This window comes from Salmo salar, chromosome ssa25, assembly GCF_905237065.1.
Source record: "Salmo salar chromosome ssa25, Ssal_v3.1, whole genome shotgun sequence".
NCBI classification, from domain to species: Eukaryota; Metazoa; Chordata; class Actinopteri; order Salmoniformes; family Salmonidae; genus Salmo; species Salmo salar.
The window spans coordinates 50,013,468-50,038,077 of record NC_059466.1 but is presented as its reverse complement, the minus strand read 5'-3'; the positions used below and the strand labels follow the sequence as shown (position 1 = coordinate 50,038,077).

Sequence of the window (24,610 nt, the reverse complement as noted above, 5' to 3'; positions counted from 1 at the left end):
TACCCTGTCTCTCTGTTCTCTCTGTTCTCTACCCTGTCTCTCTGTTCTCTCTGTTCCCTACCCTGTCTCTCTGTTCTCTCTGTTCTCTCTGTTCTCTCTGTTCTCTACCCTGTCTCTCTGTTCTCTCTGTTCTCTCTGTTCTCTACCCTGTCTCTCTGTTCTCTCTGTTCCCTACCCTGTCTCTCTGTTCTCTCTGTTCTCTACCCTGTCTCTCTGTTCTCTCTGTTCTCTACCCTGTCTCTCTGTTCTCTCTGTTCTCTCTGTTCTCTACCCTGTCTCTCTGTTCTCTCTGTTCTCTCTGTTCTCTACCCTGTCTCTCTGTTCTCTCTGTTCTCTCTGTTCTCTCTGTTCTCTCTGTTCCCTACCCTGTCTCTCTGTTCTCTCTGTTCTCTCTGTTCTCTCTGTTCTCTACCCTGTCTCTCTGTTCTCTCTGTTCTCTCTGTTCTCTACCCTGTCTCTCTGTTCTCTCTGTTCTCTACCCTGTCTCTCTGTTCTCTCTGTTCTCTGCCCTGTCTCTCTGTTCTCTCTGTTCCCTACCCTGTCTCTCTGTTCTCTCTGTTCTCTACCGTCTCTGTTCTCTACCCTGTCTCTCTGTTCTCTCTGTTCTCTACCCTGTCTCTCTGTTCTCTCTGTTCCCTACCCTGTCTCTCTGTTCTCTCTGTTCTCTCTGTTCTCACTGTTCTCTCTGTTCTCTACCCTGTCTCTCTGTCTCTCTGTTCTCTACCCTGTCTCTCTGTTCTCTACCCTGTCTCTCTGTTCTCTCTGTTCTCTACCCTGTCTCTCTGTTCTCTCTGTTCCCTACCCTGTCTCTCTGTTCTCTCTGTTCTCTCTGTTCTCTCTGTTCTCTACCCTGTCTCTCTGTTCTCTCTGTTCTCTCTGTTCTCTCTGTTCTCTCTGTTCTCACTGTTCTCTCTGTTCTCTACCCTGTCTCTCTGTTCTCTCTGTTCTCTCTGTTCTCTCTGTTCTCTACCCTGTCTCTCTGTTCTCTCTGTTCTCTCTGTTCTCTCTGTTCTCTCTGTTCTCACTGTTCTCTCTGTTCTCTCTGTTCTCTACCCTGTCTCTCTGTTCTCTACCCTATCTCTCTGTTCTCTGCCCTGTCTTTGTGTTCTCACTCTCTATCTTTCCACATCATGCGTGACCACCCCCCAGGGGTGGAAGTGTCCAGGGTCCAGTAGGAACTTTCCTATCCAATGCAGGACCCGTGAGTACCAGTGTAGTCCGTCTCCTTGCATTGTCCCCAGCCCAGTCCAGCTGTACAACAGGCGTACGGGACCAAAGGCCCAGTGAGCTAGGTGGTGCTGGTCCATAGCAGCGTAGCACGAGGCTAAAACGCCGTCCACCACCAGTGACCCATGGCGTGTCAGAGGGGCGAAGGCCCCGGTGTTCATCTGGATGTGGATCCAGGCGACTGGGGAGAGGTGGGCTTGTGGTCCCTTGTCTCTCCCTGCAGTCAGCACACACTGTCCTGGCCGTACGTCGCTGGCGTACATAGTCCGCATGACAGCCCCCTTGGACGGTTCCCCCACTGAACAGTTGCTCTCAGTCACGAACACAAGATGAGCCGCGGTGAGGGTCAGGTTTGCTCCCGTCTCTGTTCCCAACACGTAGAACTGTTTCCTGGCTGCAGGCTCGTGGTCCAGGAAGGTGAGGAACTCACTGTAGACAAGCTCTCCTCCACTCCCACCAGCCCCTGAGGAGGCCAGGACACGGTCACCTGGCTGGAGGTCCTGAACCGCCCTGCTGCTCCCGTCTTCCAGCGTCACCAGAGAACGACCCGGGAAACAACCCCCGGTCTTAGCTGCTACTGAGTGCTCTGAGAGAGAGAGAGAGAGAGAGAGAGAGAGAGAGAGATGTATTGAGGACTCTGTTAAGAACTGTAGACTTTGACACAAGAACAGAAGGTAAACTGACCTAAAGAGGGTCTATCAGTGGTCTGGTCTACGATACCTTAGTTCAAATCCCACATTTGAAAGGCCCAACACGTGTACATTCCATGATAGTTTCGTGTTTAACATTTAAGGAAACGCCAAGACCTTTCGATTGAGGTCAACATTATAGCTTTTGAAGACTTGAAGGGTCTCTGACAATACACACCCACGCAGGCAGGCATACACAGTTGCACACAAGCAAGAACACATGCATGTGTACTCCCACACACACACACACACACACACACACACACACACACACACACACACACACTCTCTCTCTTCATTTAAACACATACTCCTTGAAAAAAACTACCTTCCGCTGAAACATTGACAACCTATCTCTCCTTTTCAACTTTAACTTTGCTCAACATTCAAGGCAAATGCATTACCAGCTAATGAGTAACCCAATGATTAAATCTCAACTTGCCCTGAAATGGGTCAGAAAGCACAGTCTGAGAACAGGTAAAGGCGGCATTCCAAGTGGCACCCTATTCCCTACACAGATCAGGGACAAAAGTAGTGCACTATGTAGGGAATACCATTTGGCATGCACTCTAAGACACTGGAATGGCAGTCTCAAGTCTCCACTGGGTCCAAACACAAATATTTGGGAATGGTTAAGTACCAAGGCCAAGTGATAAGATTAGATTAGATATGTGAGAAAGGTGAGCAGGGAAACCAGGGAGATCACGGGGAACTGAGAGAAAACACGACAAGGGGCGGAAACAAACGGAGAAAGTTAATCAGTTAACTGTGACTGGCTCTTAGAGTGGGGCCTCTACCTCCACTAACATAGACCTACTACATACTACCTACTACATGCTACCTGCTACCTACTACATGCTACCTACTACATGCTACCTACTACATGCTACCTGCTACCTACTACATACTACCTACTACATGCTACCTACTACATGCTACCTACTACATGCTACCTACTACATACTACCTACTACATGCTACATACTACATGCTACCTGCTACCTACTACATGCTACCTACTACATACTACCTACTACATGCTACCTACTACATGCTACCTGCTACCTACTACATGCTACCTACTACATGCTACCTACTACATGCTACCTACTACATACTACCTACTACATGCTACCTGCTACCTACTACATGCTACCTGCTACCTACTACATGCTACCTGCTACCTACTACATGCTACCTGCTACCTACTACATGCTACCTACTACATGCTACCTACTACATACTACCTACTACATGCTACCTGCTACCTGCTACCTACTACATGCTACCTACTACATACTACCTACTACATGCTACCTGCTACCTGCTACCTACTACATGCTACCTACTACATACTACCTACTACATGCTACCTGCTACCTACTACATGCTACCTACTACATGCTACCTACTACATGCTACCTACTACATACTACCTACTACATGCTACCTGCTACCTACTACATGCTACCTACTACATACTACCTGCTACATACTACCTACTACATACTACCTACTACATGCTACCTGCTACCTACTACATGCTACCTACTACATACTACCTGCTACCTACTACATGCTACCTACTACATACTACCTACTACATGCTACCTACTACATACTACCTACTACATGCTACCTGCTACCTACTACATGCTACCTACTACATGCTACCTACTACATACTACCTACTACATGCTACCTACTACATACTACCTGCTACCTACTACATGCTACCTACTACATGCTACCTACTACATGCTACCTACTACATGCTACCTACTACATACTACCTACTACATACTACATACTACCTACTACATACTACCTACTACATACTACATACTACCTACTACATGCTACCTGCTACCTACTACATGCTACCTACTACCTGCTACCTACTACATGCTACCTACTACATGCTACCTACTACATACTACCTACTACATGCTACCTACTACATGCTACCTACTACATACTACCCACTACATGCCACCCACTACATACCACCTACCACCCACTACATACCACCCACTACATGCTACCTACTACATACCACCCACTACATGCCACCTGCTACCCACTACATGCTACCTACTACATACCACCCACTACATACTACATACTACCCACTACATACTACCTACTACATACTACCTACTACATACCACCTACTACCCACTACATACCACCTACTACATGCCACCCACTACATACTACCTACTACATGCTACCTACTACATGCTACCTACTACATACCACCCACTACATACCACCTACTACATGCTACCTACTACATACTACCTACTACATCCCACATACCACCTACTACATACTACCTACTACATACCACCCACTACATACCACCTACTACATGCTACCTACTACATACCACCTACTACATACTACCTACTACATACCACCTACTACATGCCACATACCACCTACTACATACCACCTACTACCTACTACATACCACCTACTACATGCTACCCACTACATGCCACCCACTACATGCTACCTACTACATGCCACCTACTACATGCTACCTACTACATACTACCTACTACATACTACCTACTACATACTACCTACTACATACTACATACTACCTACTACATACTACCTACTACATACTACCTACTACCTACTACATACTACCTACTACATGCTACCTACTACATACTACCTACTACATGCTACCTACTACATGCTACCTACTACATACTACCTACTACATGCTACCTACTACATACTACCTACTACATACTACATACTACCTACTACATACTACATACTACCTACTACATACTACCTACTACATACTACCTACTACCTACTACATTCTACCTACTACATGCTACCTACTACATGCTACCTACTACATGCTACCTACTACATACTACCAACTACATACTACATACTACCTACTACATACTACATACTACCTACTACATACTACCTACTACATGCTACCTACTACATACTACATACTACATACTACATGCTACCTACTACATACTACCTACTACATGCTACATACTACCTACTACATACTACATACTACCTACTACATACTACCTACTACCTACTACATACTACCTACTACATGCTACCTACTACATGCTACCTACTACATACTACCTACTACATACTACCTACTACATGCTACCTACTACATACTACCTACTACATCCTACATACTACCTACTACATACTACCTACTACATACTACCTACTACATACTACCTACTACATGCTACCTACTACATACTACCTACTACATACTACCTACTACATACTACCTACTACATGCTACATACTACCTACTACATACTACATACTACCTACTACATACTACCTACTACATACTACGACCTACTGTAAACTACGACGTACTGTAAACTGCTTCAGACAACATCTCCGGTTCAAACTTAAGAGCATTGTGAAAACAAGGCAATCCACACAGACAAACAAAAACATTTTTTAGAGAGTACACATCTCTATCACCACAATTATAATCTCAGAGAAAATCCTGATTTGATCTCCTCTACAGATCACAGATCCTCTACAGAGCGTCGGGCGCGACAAGATAACCCCATCCCTCCCTCCAATTTGGGCAACTTTTGAGCATTTGTTGTTATCTGAGTGAGGCGAATGCTTTAATATCTTGAAAGGAGTTTAAAGATGTTACGTTGAGGTTTATAATAAATACCGCTTTGATGTTCATACAAGCAAACCACAAAACAGTGAGTCCAAATGTGCTCTTCACATTTCCATATCTGAAAACTCATCTCATTTACAATATCAACAGTTATGATCACTATGTTAGATCCACAGTTACAAGAATGACATGCTGTTATACCCGGGGGTTCTACGCCTCTCAATCACCGCCTTCTTTCTCCGTGAAGAGGGCACGAGAAAACCTATTTCCCCTCAGGAGACTGAAAAGATTTGGCATGGGTGTCCTCAGATCCTCAAAAAAGGTTTTACAGCTGCACCATCGAGACCATCCGGACGGGTTGCATCACTGCCTGGTATGGCAACTGCTCTGCCTTCGACCGCAAGGCACTACAGAGGGTAATGAGTACGGCCCAGTACATCACCGGGGCCAAGCTTCCTACCATCCAGGACCTCTATACCAGGCGGTGTCAGAGGAAGGCCCTAAAACTTGTCAAAGACTCCAGCCACCCAAGTCATAGACCGTTCTCTCTGCTACCGCACGGCAAGCGGTATCGGAGCACCAAGTCTAGGTCCAAAAGACTCCTTAACAGCTTCTACCCCCAAACCATAAGACTCCTGAACATCTAATCAAATGGCTACCCAGACTATTTGCATTGCCTCCCCCCCACACTGCTGCTACTCTCTGTTGTTATCTATGCATAGTCACTTTAATAACTCTACCTACATGCACATATTACCTCAATTACCTCGACACCGGTGCCCCCCGCACATTGACTCTGTACCGGCGCCCCCTGTATATAGCCTCCACATTGACTCTGTACCGGTACCCCCCCTGTATATAGCCTCCACATTGACTCTGTACCGGTACCCCCCCTGTATATAGCCTCCACATTGACTCTGTACCGGTACCCCCCTGTATATAGCCTCCACATTGACTCTGTACCGGTACCCCCCGTATATAGCCTCCACATTGACTCTGTACCGGTACCCCCTGTATATAGCCTCCACATTGACTCTGTACCGGTACCCCCTGTATATAGCCTCCACATTGACTCTGTACCGGTACCCCCTGTATATAGCCTCCACATTGACTCTGTACCGGTACCCCCTGTATATAGCCTCCACATTGACTCAGTACCGGTACCCCCTGTATATAGCCTCCACATTGACTCAGTACCGGTACCCCCTGTATATAGCCTCCACATTGACTCAGTACCGGTACCCCCTGTATATAGCCTCCACATTGACTCAGTACCGGTACCCCCTGTATATAGCCTCCACATTGACTCAGTACCGGTACCCCCTGTATATAGCCTCCACATTGACTCTGTACCGGTACCCCCTGTATATAGCCTCCACATTGACTCTGTACTGGTACCCCCTGTATATAGCCTCCACAGTGACTCTGTACCGGTACCCCCTGTATATAGCCTCCACATTGACTCTGTACCGGTAACCCCTGTATATAGCCTCCACATTGACTCTGTACTGGTACCCCCTGTATATAGCCTCCACATTGACTCTGTACCGGTACCCCCTGTATATAGCCTCCACATTGACTCAGTACCGGTACCCCCTGTATATAGCCTCCACATTGACTCAGTACCGGTACCCCCTGTATATAGCCTCCACATTGACTCTGTACCGGTACCCCCTGTATATAGCCTCCACATTGACTCTGTACCGGTACCCCTGTATATAGCCTCGCTATTGTCATTTACTGCTGCTCTTTAATTATTTGTTATTCTTACCTCGTACTTTTTTTTTTTAGGTATTTTCTTAAAATTGCATTGTTGGTTAAGGGGCTTGTAAGTAAACATTTCATTGTAAGGTTGTCTACACCTGTTGTATGCGGCACATGTGACAAATACAATTTGAATCGATTTGATTTGTCCTGAACAGAATGATGGCTATTTGTTCCACAGTTACAAGGATACAATCCCTGGGTTGTGTTATGTTAAACATTGGATTTATTAACTACAACAACAACAAAAAGGTAAGACGTGTTTTAATTTTGATTTTTTTTGTGCCGCTCTGCACACACAAGCTTGTTATCTCTGGTCCAATGTTAAGAAGTTGTTATCTCTGGTCCAATGTTAAGAAGTTACTATCTCTGGTCCTACAGTTAAGAAGTTATTATCTCTGGTCCAATGTTAAGAAGTTGTTATCTACACATAATATCCCACAATATCCCATAATGACAAAGTGAAAGAAAACACGTTTAGTAATTTTAGAAATGTGTTGAAAATGAAATTTAAAACAAGTCTAATTTCCATAAGTATTTACACCACTGAGTCAATACTTTGTAGACTTATCTTGATTAGGTAAGTATTCAATCCCTTGAGTCAATACATGTTAGAATCCCCTTTGGCAGCGATTACAGCTGTTGAGTCGTTCTGGGTAAGTCTCTAAGATCTTTCCACATCTGAATTGTGCAACATTTGCCCATTACTGTTTATAAATTCTTCAAGCTCTGTCAAATTGGTTGTGTATCATTGCTAGACAACCATTTTCAGGTCTTGCCATAGATCTTCAAGTAGATTTAAGTCAAAACTGTAACTCGGCCACGCCAGTATAGATTTGGCCTTGTGTTTTAAGTTATTGTCCTGCTGAAAGATGAATTCATCTCCCAGTGTCTGGAGGAAAGCAGACTGAACCAGGTTTTCCTCTAGGATTTAGCCTGTGCTTAGCTCCATTAGGTTTATTTTTTATCCTGAAAAACTCCCCAGTCCTTAACGATTACAGAGCATACCCATAAAATGATGCAGCCACCACTATGCTTGAAAATATGAAGAGTGGTACTCAGTAATATGTTGAAATTGGATTTGCCCCACACATAAGACTTTGTATTCAGGACAAAAAGTGAATTGCTTTGCCAAATTTTAGACAATATTACTTTAGTGCCTGGTTGCAAACAGGATGCATGTATTGGAATATGTTTTATTCTCTACTTCTTTTCACTCTGTCAATTAGGTCAGTATTGTGGAGTAACTACAATGTTGTTGATCCATCCTCAGTTTTCTCCTACAACAGCCATTAAACTCTGTAACTGTTTTAAAGTCACCTTTGGCCTCATGGTGAAATCCCTGACTGGTTTCCTTCCTCTCTGGCAACTGAGTTAGGAAGGACGCCTGTATCTTTGTAGTGACTGGGCGTATTGATACACCATCCAAAGTGTAATTAATAACTTCACCATGGTCAAAGGGATATTGATTGTCTGCTTTTTTTTTTTTTACCCATCTAGCAATAGGATCCCTTCTTTGTGAGGCATTGGAAAACCTCCCTGGTCTTTATGGTTGAATCTGTGTTTGAAATTCAGTGCTCGACTGAGGGACTTTACAGATAATTGTAGGTGTGGGGTTCAGAGATGTTAAACACTATTATTGTGCACATTGTGAGTCCATGCAACTTATTATGTGACTTGATAAGCACATTTTTACTCCTGAACATATTCAGGCTCCTTACCATAACAAAGGGCTTGAATACTTATTGACTCAAGACATGTCAGCTTTTCATTTTTAATTAACTTAATTCGACATTATGGGGTATTGTGTAAAGGCCAGTGACAAAAACATCTACATTTAATCTGCAGGTAGCAAACAAACGTCTATCAACAGTTGTCGCAGTGATGTTCTATTGAAATGGATACTTGCATAGTGGAGTCTTTTTGTTTAGACATGCAGCTAGCTAGCTACCTAGCTAAACAATGAACCATAATCCCAACTCATGACGTTACTACCCTGCATGAATCTGCAGGTACTGTATCTAACCAACATCTGAAAATGTTACTAGCTAGACTATTTTACCCGTATGCCACGGTTTCCATTAGTTTGAAGATGTAATCCGAAGACAGGTGTTTTCTCCATCTCTTTAGCATACTCGAATTCCACTGATTTTAAAACTCGGTCCTCCAGAAAGTGGAGAGCAACACTTATGCAGTTTTACTACGTGATACTTATTTTTAAATGCCACGTTAGACAGGATTACCCGACATACTGACCAGCTCGAATAGACAGACTCGTGCTATATGGCAGACCAATCCAAACTCATCTCTCTGCATGTCCAGCCCACTCATTATCTCAGCCAATCATGGCTAGCGGGAAGGTTGTTAACTTTTTCTGTAGCTAAACCAACTAGGCTCGTAATTTAAGAATGTTATTCGTATTTACAGATGGCATACAAGTTTGTTATTCAGGCACATGAAAGTTTACATGTTCGAGAAGGCATTTCTGCCAACAACAAAAACCCGCATTTTGATAAACAAACAAACGTTTACGTTCAAACGGCTCTCCTGTGAAGTAGTGACCCGCAACATACGCCTAGTTTCCTGAAACGGGTCACAAATGTAAAAAAAGGTCAGAGATTTAAAAAGGAACAGAAAGGAGCAATATAAACCGTAACTTTTTTTTTTGGGGGGGGGGTTCAAACCGGTTTAGAACTTTATTTTGATGGTTGGAATGAAACAAATAATAGTTCTGTTCAGAACGAAACGATTGGGAAATTATTTCAGTTCCAGCCCTTGCTTTCTAAAGAGGGTTCTACATTGAACTCAAAAGGGTTCAACCCGGAACCAAAAAGGCTTCTACCTGGAACCAAAAAGGCTTTTACCTGGAACCAAAAAGGCTTCTACCTGGAAGCAAAAAGGCTTCTACCTGGAAACAAAAAGGCTTCTACCTGGAACCAAAAAGGCTTCTACCTGGAACCAAAAAGGCTTCTACCTGGAACCAAAAAGGCTTCTACCTGGAACCAAAAAGGCTTCTACCTGGAACCAAAAAGGCTTCTACCTGGAACCAAAAAGGCTTCTACCTGGAACCAAAAAGGCTTCTACCTGGAACCAAAAAGGCAGCAGAAGAACTCTTTTGGAACCCTTTTTTTGAAGAGGGTTCTGTGAAACACTACTACCCCAGAAGCCCAGGTCCAGATCCTACCTAACCTCTAACCCCTTCCCCTGCAGACTCCTGTCCTCCCCTGACACTGATGGGCTATAACGGTGGTGGGCTCTACAACCTCTCAACCACTGTCACCCAATCAACAAAAAGGTTATAACATCACCACTACATTTAACCTGCAGAATTCTAGACTCTCACCAACAGACAGAAACCATCTCTGAACGAGCCAGCGCGGTCTGAGACTTCAATCACATGTACTGCATGTTGCCACGCAAGGTGGCTCACTTATATGATACAGGGCTGCGTTCTGTGTGTGTGTCATCACATCACCCTACCTGATTTGACACTGCAGTGCACGTGGGCCTTGGACTCGTAATACACCCAGTCGAAGCCGGCCTCCACGGCCAGGCGAGCCAGCATGGCGTATTTGTTCCTGTCCCGGTCAGACGTGGTGATGTCCACCGCTCTTCCCTCATAATGGAGGGAGTCCTCTGAGTGGTGCCCGTCCTCGTCCCAGCCCTCTGTCACTCTCAGCGTCACCCCAGGCCACATGTTCTTCACAGAGATGGCCAAGGAGTTCAGTTTGTCTTTACAACGCTGGGGGAGAGAGAGGAGAGAGAGGGATGACTAACAACGCTGGGGGAGAGAGAGGAGAGAGAGGGATGACTAACAACACTGGGGGAGAGAGAGGGATGACTAACAACGCTGGGGGAGAGAGAGGAGAGAGAGGAGAGAGAGGGATGACTAACAACGCTGGGGAAGAGAGAGGAGAGAGAGGGATGACTAACAACACTGGGGGAGAGAGAGGGATGACTAACAACGCTGGGGGAGAGAGAGGAGAGAGAGGGATGACTAACAACGCTGGGGGAGAGAGAGGAGAGAGAGGAGAGAGAGGGATGATGGGGGAGAGAGAGGAGAGAGAGGAGAGAGAGGGATGACTAACAACGCTGGGGGAGAGAGAGGAGAGAGAGGAGAGAGAGGGATGACTAACAACGCTGGGGGAGAGAGAGGAGAGAGAGGGAGACTCAGCTGGGGAGAGAGAGGAGAGAGAGGGATGACTAACAACGCTGGGGGAGAGAGAGGAGAGAGAGGAGAGAGAGGGATGACTAACAACGCTGGGGGAGAGAGAGAGAGAGGAGAGAGAGGGATGACTAACAACGCTGGGGGGAGAGAGAGGAGAGAGAGGAGAGAGAGGGATGACTAACAATGCTGGGGAAGAGAGAGGAGAGAGAGGAGAGAGAGGGATGACTAACAACGCTGGGGGAGAGAGAGGAGAGAGAGGAGAGAGAGGGATGACTAACAACACTGGGGGAGAGACAGGAGAGAGAGGGATGACTAACAACGCTGGGGGAGAGAGAGGAGAGAGAGGAGAGAGAGGGATGACTAACAACGCTGGGGGAGAGAGAGGAGAGAGAGGGATGACTAACAACGCTGGGGGAGAGAGAGGAGAGAGAGGAGAGAGAGGGATGACTAACAACGCTGGGGGAGAGAGAGGAGAGAGAGGGATGACTAACAACGCTGGGGGAGAGAGAGGAGAGAGAGGAGAGAGAGGGATGACTAACAACGCTGGGGGAGAGAGAGGAGAGAGAGGGATGACTAACAACGCTGGGGGAGAGAGAGAGGAGAGAGAGGAGAGAGAGGGATGACTAACAACGCTGGGGGAGAGAGAGGAGAGAGAGGAGAGAGAGGAGAGAGAGGGATGACTAACAACGCTGGGGGAGAGAGAGGAGAGAGAGGAAAGAGAGGGATGACTAACAACGCTGGGGGAGAGAGATGAGAGAGGAGAGAGAGGAGAGAGAGGGATGACTAATAAACGCTAGGGGAGAGAGAGGAGAGAGAGGAGAGAGAGGAGAGAGAGGGATGACTAATAAACGCTAGGGGAGAGAGAGGAGAGAGAGGAGAGAGAGGAGAGAGAGGGATGACTAACAACACTGGGGGAGAGAGAGGAGAGAGAGGAGAGAGAGGAGAGAGAGGGATGACTAACATAATAGGATATTAGAGTAAGAGACAATGGTTGTCATGGAACAACAGAAGAACAAGATGATAACAAACAGACAGGATGGTTATGACAGAGAGAAACACAGATTCAAAATGATAGCATAGAAATGAACATTTACACAGAACAAAAACATGTAGAACATAAACATGTAAGCATTGGTAGGACTAAGCCTGTAGGCATAAATATGAACTAATTACGATATAAAAGACTTGAGGAAACACTACATAGTAGAGGAAGAACAAATTAAATGATATAAATAAAACATAATTATATATAATGAAATATATACATTAAATGTAATACAACCTACAATAGCCTTCCCTGTAGCTCAGTTGGTAGAGCATGGTGTTTGCAACACCAGGGTTGTGGGTTCGATTCCCACGGGGGGCAAGCAAAAAAAAATGTATGAAATTGTATGAAATGTATGCATTCACTACTGTAAGTCGCTCTGGATAAGAGCGTCTGCTAAATGACTAAAAATGTAAATGTACAACGATGAATGAAAATCTCTCAGGGAAACAACTAAATACAAGGACTATATATCCTAAACACATAAAGGCTGTTGAGTTTTCCGCTACACCCGCAATAACATCTGCTAAATATGTGACCAATACAATTTGATTTGATTGGAGCTGTTGGTCAAAGAGCCGGAGACATGTAGGCTAGAAACATGTTTTCGCTTTACACATGATGTGCTATGCTACTGTATGTTTGCCTCCCAATAAAATGGCGATAACTGTTGCCATGATATGTCTTGTGTTACATGATGGTCTTGTTTTTAGAAGAGATCAGAGGTTTCGCTGAACAAGTCTGCAAATAAACCCGCAAGCTATTCAAACATAAACCATGCGTAATGGCAGGTGCGTAATTTCACTCTCCGTTCAAAATGTATAACAAGAGCATTTGAAAGGTTATTTCGCAAAACGTTTTTGAAATAGATGTGAATATATTATGATCAATAAAATTCAACCGGTTATCAATTCATATCAATTCGCGTCATTTTTTTATTTTGCTGATGTCCACGTACATGTGTAGTCTAATTTAGCTCTCAAACAGGAGACAAGTTAGCGCGCCTAAAAGTCTAAAATAAGGTTAGTTACAGTGTTGCAATATAACCTACATTTAGAGGAGGTAGACTAGTTATAGCCTAGCCTATTATTGCATAATTGACGTGTAGGCTAGTCTAATTTTGAACCGTCAACAGAAATCAATTGAACCAAAACATCGATGAAAACGCTGAATAAATTTATTTAAAATGAAGTTTGAAGTAATGGTTTTTTAAACATTTAACAAAAGTGCAAACCAGATGTAAAAACGAACGATAAACAGCGTGTCTAATGTGACTATCAGGTCACCTAGCTACAGCTGTCAAAGTGGGGATAAAACAACATCAGATGAAGTTTTAAAAACCCTCATTCCTGCTTCTCACCTGGGTCATAAGTCGATCGGCAGCCGTATTCTCCTCATCTTTAAATATAATATCAGGGTTATAGTTGGGAGTGAGCTCTTTGAACCGTTCTGAACTTCTCGTTATTTTCCCTTCATGTCTGCCACTGGCGCCCAGTGTTTTCTCCGCAACGTTTGGGCTGAACTGCTTATAAGAGAGGGGTGTGAGCTTCTTCGGCGGACGTCTCTTGCCATATCCCCTCCCCGGCCCACAGCACTCCGTTACAGGTGCGAGCAGCAGGGTGCACCCCATGAAGAGGCCCACAAGCACGGAGCGACGCATCCCACCCAGACCGGCCGGACCGGGCACTCCGACGCGGAGTGGTAAGGTGGCACAGGTCGCCGTGGTGTCTCAAACTACCCTCTCCCCCTGGAAACGTCTTGTTCCCCCCACGGGGAAAGGGATGGGGGGGAGGGGGGGGGTAGAGGACAGAATCTTTAATATTGTATCGGTCTAATCCACGACATCATGCTTGCGCACAGCAACTGTCCATAAAAGCCCCCCCAAAAAAAATACAGCCGTTTTAGCCGAATGCGTTTTATGATACCAGCAGCGGGGTAAAAGTTCAATGTCTCTGTCTGTAACTGTAACGTCTTTCTTCTAGTCGGGACCCAATAGATATGGGCATGGAGTTGTAAACTATGTTGATTTAAACAAACAGGTTCAAAGTCGATCTTCTGTAGTGAACAGTGGTCGCAGATTGTCTTCTCGGTGCTGTGGTTTGCCACTGAGGAGCTGTCAATGTCTAACGAGGAGGAACACTGCTGGTTCTGGCATTTCACCTTCTTGTCCGTTTGTCCCGGACTCCAAAAAGGTTTCTTTTCAGTGGCGCATGTTTCCGCTTTGCTTTTCCAATTTGAAATTGGGAATTTGTGCGATCCAAGCGATCCAAGTTGCCACTTGAGACCGCACCCTGCCAGTCCTGCCCTTCTATCCTGCGCTGTCACTCCGCCCATCGGGTCACTTTAGTGTGGTTGTCAGTGCCATTGCCCCACTGCCCCTACACCCGCGGCACCACCACTGCCCCCTTAGCCTGCCACCTCAGAAAGCCCGTTAGGCGCTAACACGGATCACTCTGAGACTTCTCTGCTGCAGTGGAAAGAGGACATTTCATAGTGTGGAGGAGTTAGCCGTTTCAGTGTGTGCATACTTACAGTCTCTCCAAATAGCACCCTATTACCTATATAGTGCACTACTTTAGACCAGGGCCCTATGGCACCCTATTACCTACGTAGTGCACTACTTTAGATCGGGTCCCTATGGCACCCTATTACCTATATATAGTGCACTACTTTAGACCAGGGCCCTATGGCACCCTATTACCTATATAGTGCACTACTTTAGACCAGGGCCCTATGGCACCCTATTACCTATAGAGTGCACTACTTTAGACCAGGGCCCTATGGCACCCTATTACCTATATAGTGCACTACTTTAGACCAGGGCCCTATGGCACCCTATTACCTATATAGTGCACTACTTTAAACCAGAGCCCTATGGCACCCTATTACCTATATAGTGCACTACTTTTGACAAAAGTGCTCCGGTCAAATTTGGTGCACTCTGCAAGAGATAGACAGAGCCTCTAGCCTGGAATGTATCCTAACATCTCTTTATCAGCTCCTGTCTATGTTGACATTTACATTACAATACATACAGCCTTGGGCTATACGGTGTTACACTGTAAGCATGACAATGATGGCCAGGACAACTAATTGCATGGGTGATTATTAAACTAGTCATGGTAGTCTAGTAACCTAGTAAATTGTTATAATTCAGAAAATACTAGTTATAACGTAGCCTAGATATGACTTGGGTTAACAGACATTGACATGACTTGGGTTAACAGACATTGACATGACTTGGGTTAACAGACATTGACATGACTTGGGTTAACAGACATTGACATGACTTAACAGACATTGACATGACTTGGGTTAACATATATTGACATGACTTGGGTTAACAGACATTGACATGACTTAACAGACATTGACATGACTTGGGTTAACAGATATTGACATGACTTGGGTTAACAGACATTGACATGACTTTTAACAGACATTGACATGACTTGGGTTAACAGACATTGACATGACTTGGGTTAACATACATTGACATGAGTGGACAGAAAAATTAAGAACACCTGCTCTTTCCATGACACAGACTGACCAGGTGAATCCAGGTGAAAGCTATGATCCCTTGTTGATGTTACTTGTTCAATCCACTTCAATCAGTGTAGATGAAGGGGAGGAGACATGGTTAAAGAAGGATTTTTAAGATTTAGGGATTGAGACATGGATTGTGTATGTGTGCCATTCAGAGGGTGAATGGCCAAGACAAAAGATTTAAGTGCCTTTGAACGGGGTATGGTAGTAGGTACCAGGCACACCGGTTTGTGTCAAGAACTGCAACGTTGCTGGGTATTTCACACTCAACAGTTTCCTGTGTGTATCAAGAATGGTCCACCACCCAAAGGACATCCAGACAACTTGACACAACTGTGGGAAGCATTGGAGTCAACATGGGCCAGCATCCCTGTGGAATTCTTTATCACCTTGTAGAGTCCATGCCCTGGTGAATTGAGGCTATTTCAACACTGGATAGAACTCTGTTAGCAGTACACCAGTCGGGAGCCCCTTGCCTTAGACCACTGCACCAGTCGGGAGCCCCTTGCCTTAGACCACTGCACCCGTCGGGAGCCCCTTGCCTTAGACCACTGCACCAGTCGGGAGCCCCTTGCCTTAGACCACTGCACCAGTCGGGAGCCCCTTGCCTTAGACCACTGCACCCCTCGGGAGCCCCTTGCCTTAGACCACTGCACCAGTCGGGAGCCCCTTGCCTTAGACCACTGCACCCCTCGGGAGCCCCTTGCCTTAGACCGCTGCACCAGTCGGGAGCCCCTTGCCTTAGACCACTGCACCAGTCGGGAGCCCCTTGCCTTAGACCACTGCACCAGTCGGGAGCCCCTTGCCTTAGACCACTGCACCAGTCGGGAGCCCCTTGCCTTAGACCACTGCACCCCTCGGGAGCCCCTTGCCTTAGACCACTGCACCCCTCGGGAGCCCCTTGCCTTAGACCGCTGCACCCCTCGGGAGCCCCTTGCCTTAGACCACTGCACCCGTCGGGAGCCCCTTGCCTTAGACCACTGCACCAGTCGGGAGCCCCTTGCCTTAGACCGCTGCACCCCTCGGGAGCCCTCTGCTGAACTCTCTACAGCTGCTGAGAAACAGAACATGAAACCAGCGGCACGAATAATAATAACAAAGGTGTTTATATTTGTCCAATATCACACATGTACAAGTGTGTATTCTACACGGGAGTGTGAATTGGATCATTTTGTTGTTGTTGTTGTGTATATCCCAACTCTCCCCGTTATCAACTGTTAAAGTCTGGATCCATTAAGGTTAAAGTGCTTATGAGCAACATCAACAGATGTTTCAGCTTGTCAGCTCAGGGAGATTCAAAACCAGGGACCTTTCGGTTACTGGCCCAGCGCTCTGACCACTAGACTCTAACCACTAGTCTACCTGCATGTTACTGGCCCAGCGCTCTGACCACTAGACTCTAACCACTAGACTCTAACCACTAGTCTACCTGCATGTTACTGGCCCAGCGCTCTAACCACTAGACTCTAACCACTAGTCTACCTGCATGTTACTGGCCCAGCGCTCTAACCACTAGACTCTAACCACTAGTCTACCTGCATGTTACTGGCCCAGCGCTCTGACCACTAGACTCTAACCACTAGTCTACCTGCATGTTACTGGCCCAGCGCTCTGACCACTAGACTCTAACCACTAGTCTACCTGCATGTTACTGGCCCAGCGCTCTAACCACTAGACACTAACCACTAGACTCTAACCACTAGTCTACCTGCATGTTACTGGCCCAGCGCTCTGACCACTAGACTCTAACCACTAGTCTACCTGCATGTTACTGGCCCAGCGCTCTAACCACTAGACACTAACCACTAGACTCTAACCACTAGTCTACCTGCATGTTACTGGCCCAGCGCTCTAACCACTAGACTCTAACCACTAGGCTACCTGCATGTTACTGGCCCAGCGCTCTAACCACTAGACACTAACCACTAGACTCTAACCACTAGTCTACCTGCATGTTACTGGCCCAGCGCTCTAACCACTAGACTCTAACCACTAGGCTACCTGCATGTTACTGGCCCAGCGCTCTGACCACTAGACTCCTAACCACTAGTCTACCTGCATGTTACTGGCCCAGCGCTCTAACCACTAGAGACTAACCACTAGACTCTAACCATTAGTCTACCTGCATGTTACTGGCCCAGCGCTCTAACCACTAGACTCTAACCACTAGGCTACCTGCATGTTACTGGCCCAGCGCTCTGACCACTAGACTCTAACCACTAGTCTACCTGCATGTTACTGGCCCAGCGCTCTAACCACTAGACACTAACCACTAGACTCTAACCACTAGTCTACCTGCATGTTACTGGCCCAGCGCTCTAACCACTAGACTCTAACCACTAGGCTACCTGCATGTTACTGGCCCAGCGCTCTAACCACTAGACACTAACCACTAGACTCTAACCACTAGTCTACCTGCATGTTACTGGCCCAGCGCTCTAACCACTAGACACTAACCACTAGACTCTAACCACTAGTCTACCTGCATGTTACTGGCCCAGCGCTCTAACCACTAGACTCTAACCACTAGTCTACCTGCATGTTACTGGCCCAGCGCTCTAACCACTAGACACTAACCACTAGACTCTAACCACTAGTCTACCTGCATGTTACTGGCCCAGCGCTCTAACCACTAGACTCTAACCACTAGTCTACCTGCATGTTACTGGCCCAGCGCTCTAACCACTAGACACTAACCACTAGACTCTAACCACTAGTCTACCTGCATGTTACTGGCCCAGCGCTCTAACCACTAGACTCTAACCACTAGGCTACCTGCATGTTACTGGCCCAGCGCTCTGACCACTAGACTCTAACCACTAGTCTACCTGCATGTTACTGGCCCAGCGCTCTAACCACTAGACACTAACCACTAGACTCTAACCACTAGTCTACCTGCATGTTACTGGCCCAGCGCTCTAACCACTAGACTCTAACCACTAGGCTACCTGCATGTTACTGGCCCAGCGCTCTAACCACTAGACACTAACCACTAGACTCTAACCACTAGTCTACCTGCATGTTACTGGCCCAGCGCTCTAACCACTAGACTCTAACCACTAGTCTACCTGCATGTTACTGGCCCAGCGCTCTAACCACTAGACACTAACCACTAGACTCTAACCACTAGTCTACCTGCATGTTACTGGCCCAGCGCTCTAACCACTAGACTCTAACCACTAGTCTACCTGCATGTTACTGGCCCAGCGCTCTAACCACTAGACACTAACCACTAGACTCTAACCACTAGTCTACCTGCATGTTACTGGCCCAGCGCTCTAACCACTAGACTCTAACCACTAGGCTACCTGCATGTTACTGGCCCAGCGCTCTGACCACTAGACTCTAACCACTAGTCTACCTGCATGTTACTGGCCCAGCGCTCTAACCACTAGACACTAACCACTAGACTCTAACCACTAGTCTACCTGCATGTTACTGGCCCAGCGCTCTAACCACTAGACTCTAACCACTAGGCTACCTGCATTTTACTGGCCCAGCACTCTGACCACTAGACTCTAACCACTAGTGTACCTGCATGTTACTGGCCCAGCGCTCTGACCACTAGACTCTAACCACTAGTCTACCTGCATGTTACTGGCCCAGCGCTCTAACCACTAGACACTAACCACTAGACTCTAACCACTAGTCTACCTGCATGTTACTGGCCCAGCGCTCTGACCACTAGACTCTAACCACTAGTCTACCTGCATGTTACTGGCCCAGAGCTCTAACCACTAGACACTAACCACTAGACTCTAACCACTAGTCTACCTGCATGTTACTGGCCCAGCGCTCTAACCACTAGACTCTAACCACTAGGCTACCTGCATGTTACTGGCCCAGCGCTCTAACCACTAGACACTAACCACTAGACTCTAACCACTAGTCTACCTGCATGTTACTGGCCCAGCGCTCTAACCACTAGACTCTAACCACTAGGCTACCTGCATGTTACTGGCCCAGCGCTCTGACCACTAGACTCTAACCACTAGTCTACCTGCATGTTACTGGCCCAGCGCTCTAACCACTAGACACTAACCACTAGACTCTAACCACTAGTCTACCTGCATGTTACTGGCCCAGCGCTCTAACCACTAGACTCTAACCACTAGGCTACCTGCATGTTACTGGCCCAGCGCTCTGACCACTAGACTCTAACCACTAGTCTACCTGCATGTTACTGGCCCAGCGCTCTAACCACTAGACACTAACCACTAGACTCTAACCACTAGTCTACCTGCATGTTACTGGCCCAGCGCTCTAACCACTAGACTCTAACCACTAGGCTACCTGCATGTTACTGGCCCAGCGCTCTAACCACTAGACACTAACCACTAGACTCTAACCACTAGTCTACCTGCATGTTACTGGCCCAGCGCTCTAACCACTAGACACTAACCACTAGACTCTAACCACTAGTCTACCTGCATGTTACTGGCCCAGCGCTCTAACCACTAGACTCTAACCACTAGTCTACCTGCATGTTACTGGCCCAGCGCTCTAACGACTAGACACTAACCACTAGACTCTAACCATTAGTCTACCTGCATGTTACTGGCCCAGCGCTCTAACCACTAGACTCTAACCACTAGGCTACCTGCATGTTACTGGCCCAGCGCTCTGACCACTAGACTCCTAACCACTAGTCTACCTGCATGTTACTGGCCCAGCGCTCTAACCACTAGACACTAACCACTAGACTCTAACCACTAGTCTACCTGCATGTTACTGGCCCAGCGCTCTAACCACTAGACTCTAACCACTAGGCTACCTGCATGTTACTGGCCCAGCGCTCTAACCACTAGACACTAACCACTAGACTCTAACCACTAGTCTACCTGCATGTTACTGGCCCAGCGCTCTAACCACTAGACTCTAACCACTAGTCTACCTGCATGTTACTGGCCCAGCGCTCTAACCACTAGACACTAACCACTAGACTCTAACCATTAGTCTACCTGCATGTTACTGGCCCAGCGCTCTAACCACTAGACTCTAACCACTAGGCTACCTGCATTTTACTGGCCCAGCACTCTGACCACTAGACTCTAACCACTAGTGTACCTGCATGTTACTGGCCCAGCGCTCTGACCACTAGACTCTAACCACTAGTCTACCTGCATGTTACTGGCCCAGCGCTCTAACCACTAGACACTAACCACTAGACTCTAACCACTAGTCTACCTGCATGTTACTGGCCCAGCGCTCTGACCACTAGACTCTAACCACTAGTCTACCTGCATGTTACTGGCCCAGAGCTCTAACCACTAGACACTAACCACTAGACTCTAACCACTAGTCTACCTGCATGTTACTGGCCCAGCGCTCTAACCACTAGACTCTAACCACTAGGCTACCTGCATGTTACTGGCCCAGCGCTCTAACCACTAGACACTAACCACTAGACTCTAACCACTAGTCTACCTGCATGTTACTGGCCCAGCGCTCTAACCACTAGACTCTAACCACTAGGCTACCTGCATGTTACTGGCCCAGCGCTCTGACCACTAGACTCCTAACCACTAGTCTACCTGCATGTTACTGGCCCAGCGCTCTAACCACTAGACACTAACCACTAGACTCTAACCACTAGTCTACCTGCATGTTACTGGCCCAGCGCTCTAACCACTAGACTCTAACCACTAGGCTACCTGCATGTTACTGGCCCAGCGCTCTGACCACTAGACTCTAACCACTAGTCTACCTGCATGTTACTGGCCCAGCGCTCTAACCACTAGACACTAACCACTAGACTCTAACCACTAGTCTACCTGCATGTTACTGGCCCAGCGCTCTAACCACTAGACTCTAACCACTAGGCTACCTGCATGTTACTGGCCCAGCGCTCTAACCACTAGACACTAACCACTAGACTCTAACCACTAGTCTACCTGCATGTTACTGGCCCAGCGCTCTAACCACTAGACACTAACCACTAGACTCTAACCACTAGTCTACCTGCATGTTACTGGCCCAGCGCTCTAACCACTAGACTCTAACCACTAGTCTACCTGCATGTTACTGGCCCAGCGCTTAACACTAGACACTAACCACTAGACTCTAACCACTAGTCTACCTGCATGTTACTGGCCCAGCGCTCTAACCACTAGACTCTAACCACTAGGCTACCTGCATGTTACTGGCCCAGCGCTCTGACCACTAGACTCTAACCACTAGTCTACCTGCATGTTACTGGCCCAGCGCTCTAACCACTAGACACTAACCACTAGACTCTAACCACTAGTCTACCTGCATGTTACTGGCCCAGCGCTCTAACCACTAGACTCTAACCACTAGGCTACCTGCATGTTACTGGCCCAGCGCTCTAACCACTAGACACTAACCACTAGACTCTAACCACTAGTCTACCTGCATGTTACTGGCCCAGCGCTCTAACCACTAGACTCTAACCACTAGTCTACCTGCATGTTACTGGCCCAGCGCTCTAACCACTAGACACTAACCACTAGACTCTAACCACTAGTCTACCTGCATGTTACTGGCCCAGCGCTCTAACCACTAGACTCTAACCACTAGTCTACCTGCATGTTACTGGCCCAGCGCTCTAACCACTAGACACTAACCACTAGACTCTAACCACTAGTCTACCTGCATGTTACTGGCCCAGCGCTCTAACCACTAGACTCTAACCACTAGGCTACCTGCATGTTACTGGCCCAGCGCTCTGACCACTAGACTCTAACCACTAGTCTACCTGCATGTTACTGGCCCAGCGCTCTAACCACTAGACACTAACCACTAGACTCTAACCATTAGTCTACCTGCATGTTACTGGCCCAGCGCTCTAACCACTAGACTCTAACCACTAGGCTACCTGCATTTTACTGGCCCAGCACTCTGACCACTAGACTCTAACCACTAGTGTACCTGCATGTTACTGGCCCAGCGCTCTGACCACTAGACTCTAACCACTAGGCTACCTGCATGTTACTGGCCCAGCGCTCTAACCACTAGACACTAACCACTAGACTCTAACCACTAGTCTACCTGCATGTTACTGGCCCAGCGCTCTAACCACTAGACTCTAACCACTAGGCTACCTGCATGTTACTGGCCCAGCGCTCTGGCCACTAGACTCTAACCACTAGGCTACCTGCATGTTACTGGCCCAGCGCTCTGACCACTAGACTCTAACCACTATTCTCTAACCACTAGTCTACCTGCATGTTACTGGCCCAGCGCTCTAACCACTAGACTCTAACCACTAGTCTACCTGCATGTTACTGGCCCAGCGCTCTAACCACTAGACTCTAACCACTAGTCTACCTGCATGTTACTGGCCCAGCGCTCTGACCACTAGACTCTAACCACTAGTCTACCTGCATGTTACTGGCCCAGCGCTCTAACCACTAGACACTAACCACTAGACTCTAACCACTAGTCTACCTGCATGTTACTGGCCCAGCGCTCTAACCACTAGACTCTAACCACTAGGCTACCTGCATGTTACTGGCCCAGCGCTCTGACCACTAGACTCTAACCACTAGTCTACCTGCATGTTACTGGCCCAGCGCTCTAACCACTAGACACTAACCACTAGACTCTAACCACTAGTCTACCTGCATGTTACTGGCCCAGCGCTCTAACCACTAGACTCTAACCACTAGGCTACCTGCATGTTACTGGCCCAGCGCTCTGACCACTAGACTCTAACCACTAGACTCTAACCACTAGTCTACCTGCATGTTACTGGCCCAGCGCTCTAACCACTAGACTCTAACCACTAGGCTACCTGCATGTTACTGGCCCAGCGCTCTAACCACTAGACACTAACCACTAGACTCTAACCACTAGTCTACCTGCATGTTACTGGCCCAGCGCTCTAACCACTAGACTCTAACCACTAGTCTACCTGCATGTTACTGGCCCAGCGCTCTAACCACTAGACACTAACCACTAGACTCTAACCACTAGTCTACCTGCATGTTACTGGCCCAGCGCTCTAACCACTAGACTCTAACCACTAGGCTACCTGCATGTTACTGGCCCAGCGCTCTAACCACTAGACTCTAACCACTAGTCTACCTGCATGTTACTGGCCCAGCGCTCTAACCACTAGACTCTAACCACTAGGCTACCTGCATGTTACTGGCCCAGCGCTCTGACCACTAGACTCTAACCACTAGTCTACCTGCATGTTACTGGCCCAGCGCTCTAACCACTAGACACTAACCACTAGACTCTAACCACTAGTCTACCTGCATGTTACTGGCCCAGCGCTCTAACCACTAGACTCTAACCACTAGGCTACCTGCATGTTACTGGCCCAGCGCTCTGACCACTAGACTCTAACCACTAGTGTACCTGCATGTTACTGGCCCAGCGCTCTGACCACTAGACTCCTAACCACTAGGCTACCTGCATGTTACTGGCCCAGCGCTCTAACCACTAGATAACCACTAGACTCTAACCACTAGTCTACCTGCATGTTACTGGCCCAGCGCTCTAACCACTAGACTCTAACCACTAGGCTACCTGCATGT

The 24,610-nt window shown here is 47.1% G+C and overlaps 1 protein-coding gene across 1 annotated transcript; it reads right to left on the bottom strand.

The window, feature by feature from the left end:
* Positions 1-978: 978 nt before the first annotated feature.
* Positions 979-14,868, bottom strand: LOC106586914 (indian hedgehog B protein). Its single transcript, XM_014174660.2, has 3 exons — positions 13,918-14,868; positions 10,825-11,086; positions 979-1,813 (listed from the first exon to the last, which is right to left on the bottom strand). The coding sequence occupies exons 1-3, from the start codon at positions 14,215-14,217 to the stop codon at positions 1,116-1,118; spliced, it is 1,260 nt and encodes a 419-aa protein (XP_014030135.1). The 5' UTR covers positions 14,218-14,868; the 3' UTR covers positions 979-1,115.
* Between the last annotated feature and the right edge of the window lie 9,742 nt (positions 14,869-24,610).